General features: G+C 41.5%; 1 protein-coding gene and 1 long non-coding RNA gene across 2 annotated transcripts in view; one reads left to right on the top strand and one right to left on the bottom strand.

Moving 5' to 3' along the window:
• Nucleotides 1-4: 4 nt before the first annotated feature.
• LOC146430406 (uncharacterized) lies at nt 5-8,581 on the top strand. Its single transcript, XR_014855355.1, has 3 exons — nt 5-241; nt 2,807-4,811; nt 8,441-8,581. It is a non-coding gene; the product is annotated as an uncharacterized LOC146430406 (long non-coding RNA).
• The window catches only part of GCN1 (GCN1 activator of EIF2AK4), a 38,219-nt gene continuing 33,343 nt past the window's right edge, over nt 4,045-8,920 (bottom strand). Inside the window, exons 54-58 of the mRNA XM_085076091.1 lie at nt 8,475-8,571; nt 7,479-7,627; nt 6,773-6,877; nt 5,293-5,511; nt 4,045-4,753 (exon numbers count right to left, since the gene is read on the bottom strand). Of these exons, the coding sequence (XP_084932217.1) occupies nt 4,628-4,753; nt 5,293-5,511; nt 6,773-6,877; nt 7,479-7,627; nt 8,475-8,571 (696 nt within the window). The 3' untranslated portion in view covers nt 4,045-4,627. The remainder of the gene's footprint in view (nt 4,754-5,292; nt 5,512-6,772; nt 6,878-7,478; nt 7,628-8,474; nt 8,572-8,920) is intronic.

The following is an 8,920-nucleotide window of genomic DNA, read 5'->3' as shown; positions in this document are numbered from 1 at the left end:
GAGGCGGTGACGGTTGAGGCGCCCGGCGCGCGCCGGCGGCCATGGCTGGAGCGTGAGGGGCGCACCGTCCTCACCGCCCTCAGCGCCCGTGCCGCGCCGCCCAGAGACCGCCTCCGCACCCAGTTACCGTAGGCGCTCGTGTGAGGACGCGGCAGAAAGCGACGCTGCCCCCAGGAAAGCACCAAAGGCGTGAGGGAGCCTCAGCACTCCCAGCTCCGCTCCAAAGGAGCGATTTGTGTAGGTACAGGAACAGTTCCCATCGCAGCCCAACCCGCAGGTGAGGAGCCCCACAGCAGTGATATGAAATGCCCAGCTGTGTGTCACAGGCCTGGCGAGTCGGGCCAGTCTGAAATTAAATTCGTGGGGTTTTTAATGCAGAGACGTGCCTTTGTATGGCTCATGAGGAGCCCTGACCTCCCGCCCATCAGCAGCAGTGCTTGCACCATCCCCAGCCCACATACTCACTCCAAAAGCTCTCGCCGTCATCCAACGGCCTGAGTGATTTTGTTACCAGTTGCACACTGACTACACAAATTCTGGGAGAATTTGGTCACTTTTCAGGTGATGGTCACTTCTAGGTGGAAGGTGGCACAAGAAAAGTGCTGGGGTTTTGCACTGATTATTTACAAAAATATTCTTACTGGTACTTCAACTGAGATCGAATTGAATTATTTCATTAAACCTGTCTCACTGACATGCATTGTCATTCAGATGGGGAGAGGTGTATTAGCAGTGAAGAACATGGATTGATAGAGACTATAACTGACTATATTAGAAAGTTCTCCCCTGTGAGGGAGGGTTGCCCAGGGAAGCTGTGGCTGCTCCTCCCTGGAAGTGTTCAAGGCGAGGTTGGATGAGGATTGGAACAACCTGGTTTAGTGGAAGGTGTCCCATTTATTTATAAACCTTTCTTAATCTTAACCTTCAAAAACATAGTATACTTCTCAAAGCTCACTCCTGTTAGGTCCCCATATCCTGGAATCCGCTTAGCTGACGTTCAGCTCACATTCACTCTGCAACTCATGCATTTTAAACACCACACCTATTCTGTTATGCTCAAATGGATGATGTGTGTATGTATATTATCACCCACCCCAGAAACGCACTGGGGCAGCCCATCACCACCAGAGTAACTGAGGATGCTGTAGCTGTAGGGAAATCCTGCAAATCCAGCACACAACAGCTCAAACCCAAGATGACAGTGACTCCTATTACCTCTGTTTTTAAGATCATGAAACCTCATCATGTGAAAAGCATGAGGCACTGTGATGTTACCTAATAAAACAGACAGTAAGAACTGTGACTAATAAAAAAAAATCAAAATATTTAAATATTTTGTGCTTTCACATTTGTCTTCCACTGTAATTTTTAGCACCTTGTAAGTTTAAACCTCTCTCATAAATTATTTTTTGATCTTCTTAAAATACACACAGTTCAGTTGTCACTCAGAGACAGTTGCTTGACAGTTCAAAGATGTTATTACCATCAGTTGTAGGAAAAAATTATTTTTTACTGACAACTGGTATTTTTAAGACATTTGAAATGAGAAAAAAATTCATTATTTCACCTTCAAGTTGGCACAATCAATTTATCAGATCTCATGTTGTGGCAAAAATTATGGGTATTTTATCTCTGATATATTATACTGCACTGTATAAATAGTTTAGCAAAAAGTAGCTATCAAAATCCAAATCAAGTGTTTCATTGTGACTGAAAAATCAGCGTATTCTCCACAAGTGCAAGTGAGCTCCTACCTTTTACTCCTCCCTCTCAAGAAAAACTAAGCTCAGCGCAGAAATTCAGGTGCTGTTTGGGAAGATGAATGAGTTTTTCCACTTGCTGCTACCTGAGTTGGAAATACAAATTATCAAAATACCCTAAATAACAGAAGACCTTATTGGCTAAAATTAACAAATTAATTAAAAGGGCTTCATTTAACTGTAATTTTATTTCCCATGTTTATATGGAGTATCAGTTGGAATCAGATAAAAGAGGTAAGCCAATGTGCCCATGATCAAGACCTCAAATAGCTCTTCACCAAATTCTTCACCAAAACTCACCGTTTCTTCATTCCTCTTGTCTGCAGTGATGGATTGAGTGATTCCAGTACAACCACTGAGCTTTTTGGCACCTACTTAGTAGGTTTTGAGTGGCATCAAATTTTGTATGTTTCAGTGCAGAGTTTTTTGCATTGCATGGTTTAATTGCTGTTCCTGTGATCCCAAAGCACAGCTAACTCATTACAGGTGAAACTCATTCCAGTGCCTCCAGCTGCCAAATTTTTAAGAGCATTTAGCTGAGTTTTCACTCTTTGAGTATTACCAATTCAGTAAAAATATGTCGTTTTAAGATGATTTCAGATTTGCAAGTATTTTGAAAGGCAAAAATCAGAATTAAAGCCCACCTTCAGAATACAGCTAAATGTGATGAAATAGTAGAATACAATTTCAATCAGACCAACTGGGAAGCACTGCAGTTTTGTAGAAATAAGTCAAATGCATAAATTCAATATTAGAAATAATTAGCTAAAGAGCCATTTTGTAGCTTGGCTTCATAGCTGATCACAAACTAAATGTGTCAATGACATGGTGGTGTTGCAACAAAGGAACACCCAGACCTTGTGATGGGGTGGACAACAGGGTGTTCCTTATGTGGGGCTTGCAAAATAACTCCCCTGTGAGACCTGGGCCAGCAGTGGACACCTTGAGGCAAGAATAGAACAAACAAACAGGGGGGCAGCAGTGTAAGTTTAGAAAACAAAAATCTCTGAGAAAATGCATAGAAAATCTAAATTTATTTCCTCCAGGGACAATGCGTCTGCTGCAAAATGAACTGTTTTCAATGGGTATGGGAACAGGACAAGCAGCAATGGACTCAAGTAGGAGCAAGGAAGATTCTTTTTTTCAGACATGAGGTAAGTTTTGACAGTCTGATAAGTTTATGTAATGAAATGGATGGCATAGAAATGTTATAGAATCTCCATCCTACAATGCTGTATAAACAATGATGTGGACAGCAGCTAGGAATGGTTTAGTGGGAGCTGAGCCCATCTTAGGTACTGTGTAAAAGAGCTGATTTTCCCACATCACTTCCAATAGCATTCCAGTGACTCCTATAGCAAATCTCTGTTGTCAGGAGCCTACACCACAGCCTGGGAACTGACACAGCACCAAGAACCTTTTGACAGATTCTCATACTTCTGACCAGAAAAAACCACAGCACTCCCAACTCAGGATTGTATCTTGCTGTTTGAGGCATTAGTGTGATAAAAATGTCTGTGTTTGCTGCTACTGCTGTAACAATCATCAAATTAGTTCTAGCAGAACGTGTGTTCCCATGGGGTTCCACTTCATGCTCTCACATTTTATGATGTGTAGTATTGTGTTCTCCTCCCATCATCCTGGTTTGAGCCATCCAGAGTTACAAACAAGATTCCACACACAAACACAGCACCCACCCACATGAAACAACAAATCTTAGTGCTCTGGCTTCTCAGGTGCAACCAGGTTCTGTGAGTTTCATAAAATAGATAAGGCTCACTTAACTATTGCTCTACATGGAATGTAAAGTTCATTTTGCCTTCTAAAAACTTGTACTCTGCAACAAGATTTTCATTATTTCCATCAAGTGACAAAAAATATACTAATAAATTAAAATAATTTTTTCAAGATATATATGGCCAGGTAAAACAAAATACTTTCTTTGATTAGCACAACTCACTGACCAAAAAAGCTAATGCCAAGTATCTTGTGAAGCCTTTGAAGATGTAAATAGAAAGGACTTTTCACAATTTGGGTAACAAAAAAGCTGTCTGTAGTCAAAAATACTTTGGAAATTAACAGGAGTAATTACTTACAAATTTCATTAAATGTCAGTACTGGCTTGGCTTTAAACCCTGGCTTGCCTCAGTTCTGCAAAAGGTTTTCACAGATCACAGCACTGCCCACTGTACAAATTATGCCCTAGAACACACAGGTCTGAAAAGTAAATCACAGTGTTTGTTGACAAATGAATTTGTAAAAAGAACAGTTTACAGCAGAAGGATCAAAGTCAGAGCCTTTATTAAACGTTCCTTCTCTAAACAGACTGCATTTAATCCCCCTTTCGCATCTGTGATTCCTAAGGCTATTTAAATACTCCGTTTTACAGGGATTTTCAGTCTTCAGAACCGTCACAAGCAGCAAGTTAGCAGTACACAAAAACAATACAACTGAACTTTCACCGAGTTCTATTCCTGCCTCCCAGGGTGTGTGTAAAAACCAACAATACTTCTGGTACTGGAGTTTTTGCACAGACCCCGGAAAGGAAATAGTTGTCACCAGAGTTTAAGCCTGATGTGCTCTAGCCACATCTCACAATTGGCCATATCTGACCAGTATTGGTTAGTATGTCTGTCTCTTGTGCATTATCTGTTTCAAAAAGGGGACCAAATTTTTAATTTTCAGCTAATGTGGGTCTAATTAAGGCTATTCTGGTATATTTGATACTAAAATACTCTCTGGGAGTCCTTTTCATGAAATCCCATCAGAATTAACATTTTCAAAAATGAAAACATTTATAATAGGTGTTTGAGTTGAAATGCTGATGCAGCGGTTGGTTCAGTGTTTCCTGGTCTTTGGGAGCTTTATCACGTCAGGATAGTGTCATCAATCTGTTCCTCGGAGTCAGCCTGCCCAGCCAGCTTCCGCAGGGACCTCCTGCAGCTTTCATTCAGAAGCTCCAGGCTGGCAGCATCCAGAATCTTGGAAACCGACTGTGGAAGGGAGACAGAACCGATTACAACTCCTTATGACACACCACGCAAAATCAGAGTAAGTGCCTTACATGCTGTAAGTCAAACCTTTCAAATGCAGCAAAAGTCTTATCTGGTTTCACAGTTCCAGACATGGGAACTATCCAAAAGCAGGACTTAGGAAACTGGTCTGGCAATGGATGCATGTAGTAATCCAGCCTAAATACTCCCTAACACCACTGATCATACAAATGACCAAAGCAATAAATTATCAATGCCAGCTGAGGGAACTCCAGTACAGGCAGGGCTTAAAGAGGGTACATTAAATGCCTTGATTCTATTAATGCTGCATTGTAAGGTTGTACAGTACAGGTGTCGCTGATTTCTTCAGGGCTTAGCATGAGAATACTGAAGGCCTAAATGAAAATGGGAATGTCCCATTTCATCTATTTCATAAGAGACTTCCAGCACATTCTGAGGCTGCAGGCACCACACAGACAAAAGCAGAACAAGGTGACACAGCCTTGCTAGCAACAATTACATTTTTTTGTGTTTCATACCTCAAGCACTTCTTCACCCGCTCTCATCTTCAGAAGGTTGACAATAGCCTGGTCACTGTAGGCTCTTACACTGGTGTTTTTGTCTTTTGTGTTATCCAGAAGTGCTTTGAGAATTGGTTTAATTGTCTGAGGATCCAATGGGGGAAGATGGCTTTTATTTGCCCACCAAATCATCTTCTCTGCAACTAACTTTATGTCACTGGATGAGTTCTGAAGACACTGAAGGAGATAAAGATACACTTACATTCAGATATACCAAGGACATATTTTGAAAGCAGCTGTTAAAATTTTTTCTAGTTTAAGTATTTGGAACTGTGCTAAGAAAAGCAGTTTTCAACTCACAGGTACACAAGAGACACACTTGTTACCAAATAAGTCTGACTAAACTGTGTAAGAGATTATCAGACCTTGAAAACAAGACAACTTTTCAATAGAAAATTTCTAAATATGTGGTTGATGACAGTGTCACATGTTCATCTCAACTGTCTCAGGAAATGACAATGACCACTAAGTGCAGAAAAGCTGATAGCGTCAGCACCTCTACAATACATTCACTCAGCAACAACAGCCAAGTCAGTCTCTGGTTGGAATATAGGGTGCATTTCAACAGTAGACTTCACATTAAAAAAAATTAGAGGTTTGTGTATTTTTATCTTAACCCTTTTAAAACATGAAAGCTAATAACTGAATGTCAAGTGCATTAATATGGTGATAAACGTTTTGTGGCAAATGCAATATTTTCTACTTTAACACAATACTATGATATTAATATAGAAAAGTAGGATTTCAATCAAAAAGTCTGCTTTGAAGAATGTTGGTCTGCATTGTGTCAACTTGCATGTTCGGTAATTTTTCAAGTAAATTGCAAAGAAATATAAAATCTGAAAATGTAACATGCTCCAGCATCACTCCTCTCTATCTGCCCTTGTCTACCAAGAGGGACACTTGATGGTGTGGGTGGGGTTCAGGGAGGGCAGACAACTAAACAAACCAAAAAAACCCAGCCACACACTGAAAGAAACAGAACCAATAAAGGAATTTTGAAGAAAAATATTTAAATAGATACGAACTGAAAAAGACGCTAACTTTAATGCTCTCCGGTAAGGCGAGTTTTGGTATTTGATGCATTTCTAACAAAAGCCATTTGACCTTTAGCAACCTTAAAAACCTCACAGTTTCCCCCCACTCTTCTCTGCCTCTCTGCCAGCTGTTTGCTACTGCAAAGGAAAAATGCATGTATAAGAACCAGACCTGGGGATCAGCACAGAAAGCTCAAAAGCAAATCTCCGTGTTAGAGCAGGGATGGCAGTATTGTATTCACAGCTTCAAAGCAGGCTGATACAGTGATTCTATCTGCACTCTGCCTCAAAAAGTAATATCTAGATTTTCCAGGATTTGATAGAGCCACCCATGAGTTCTCTCAAACAGAGGTTCAGATCACATGAGAACATCACCAGGTAGTTATCATAAAAATTCTTACCTTAATAAAGAGGCTGGAAAGTTTGGGAGGCAGGTTGCCTCCCCCTTCCATGTGGTATTTCATGAGAAAGCCCATCCCTCTGATGCCACTAACTGCAATGGGGATCTTCAACACAAAGACAAGAATTGGTATTAAAACAGCAGAATTCAACAGCCTTTATAACCAAACCCATGGTCTGTCAGCTTTTGTGAAAGGCTAAACCCATCTTTCAAAACAATAGCAGCATCAAAGCAGGGAAACATTGGGTTAATGTTACTAGGTAATTGATGAAAAAATCCCAATGCAACCATGAGCCAGATGGAATAGGGCAGCAAGCCCCACTAACTCCCCAAGATCCTTACCCCAAACTACTCATTAAACCCCAGATTTAAAATCTTCCTCCTAAAATGAGTAATTTCCACTTCTTGTAAACCTGGCCTGTGAATGAGAGCTCTCTAGGGAAACAGGAGTGTAATTTACTCCAAATGAAAGCTACTCTGCAGTTAAAGATTATTTAATCTTCATCTCCCCTGAGATCAGAACTCAAAGAACCAGAACAGTTGTGTAATTTCAGCATAAAAGCTGCATCTAGGCAAGGGAGAACCTTCAGATGGCACCTGGGGGTTTTTGTCCTGTTCAGTAACACAGGAAGCTGCTCACACACCTTTCAAAACTGCTCCCAACAAGCGCTTGCAACAGCACTCAACCACTCTGGGGCAGGACTCACCCTGTCAGCCGTGGCATTGCTGAGGATCATCTCCTGGACACTGTTGTAGTATTTTGGGGAACACAGTCTGCCAGGAGCCACATTCACAGCCACAGAGAGAGCCAGGCTCCGGCCATGCCTCACCATCCAGTCAATGCCAGAGATGTCTGCTGCAGAGGAGAGAACAGAACAATGGCAGGTCTCCTGCTATCCAGCCCTCTTCATCTGAGGAAGCTTTTGGCAGCTTGGCAATTCACTGCCATAACATGAAATAACGAGCAGCATCTAAAGCAATGACTTGCTTCCTCCATTTCTCACAAAAAGACATACAGACAGAGCTAAAATGCACCATCTTTTTCAGACAGGAACACCACCTGGGCAGGCAGGGAAGCAGATACAAACAAGGGACACTCTTGTTCAACTCAGATACTTCTAATGGTTTCAAAATCAGACAGGCTTTGACCCTCTAATAAAATTTTAAAAGTCATCTGTAACTTGACCAGCCAACAGACTCCCTTTTTAATCCCACAGGGGAGAGTAATCCATAACATTCTCAAACACTGGGGTCCTATAAAATACACGTTTTTTTCTAACTTAGAGGCAAATTAGTAAATTCTCCAAAAGCATGTCAGGCCATGAAATGTAGTCTGCAATTAGCATCCGCCAACCCAAGATCACAGTGCCATCCCAAAAGGTGGGATGGCACCCTGCCTGAACATCCTGTCAGGTCCAACTGTCCCTGTGTCAGCACCAGCAATTAGTCAGCCATGCTGATATTTTTATCAAGTTGTCTGGTAACAAATCCAGGGGGAAAAAATGCCTGGATAACCCCACCTGACAACCAGTTACCTGTGCTCCTTGTGCACCAGCATGCATGAATTACGAGCCATCAGCAAAGAAAAGCACAAGAAAATACACAGCAGAGATTCAGTCCCAAAGTCAGCCTGAACCAGTGGCTGAGAAGGAATCTTGCCTGCTTTCAGAATCTGTTCCAGTCCTGTAAACACCTTCACCTACCCAGTAAGTGCTGGTGGAGAACAGTGCTGAGCTCCTCATCGGACAGAAAGGCGCACAGCTCTGCCAGGCAGCCAGCTGAGGCCATGCGGGTGGCATCCTGACAGGGAATGGGAGAACAGAGAACATGGCTTCAGCTCAACACACCCCAGAGACAGGCAGCAAGAAAAACAAGTGTCAGAAGATGACAGGAAATAAAGAGGAGGAGAAAATAAATAGTAGTATTTCACTCCTACTCCCTGTAGATTTCTGTCAGTTCATACAGTTTCTTGTACATAATGGAACTTAAAGCCAAATCTACGGTCAAAAAAGCCAGCAGAGACTGAAGAATTACAAATCTAAGTTTTGATTTGTTAAATTGAAAAGTCAAAGATGAAAGTCAGTGTTCTAAAAGATGAGTTCATAAGAGTTTAGTTTAGATTAATTTACTGTAAGTGTTATTTCTAGCC

Source organism: Lichenostomus cassidix, chromosome 15, assembly GCF_008360975.1.
Source record: "Lichenostomus cassidix isolate B80296 chromosome 15, HeHo_3.0, whole genome shotgun sequence".
Taxonomy (NCBI): domain Eukaryota; kingdom Metazoa; phylum Chordata; class Aves; order Passeriformes; family Meliphagidae; genus Lichenostomus; species Lichenostomus cassidix.
This window is presented reverse-complemented; position numbering and strand designations above follow the sequence as displayed.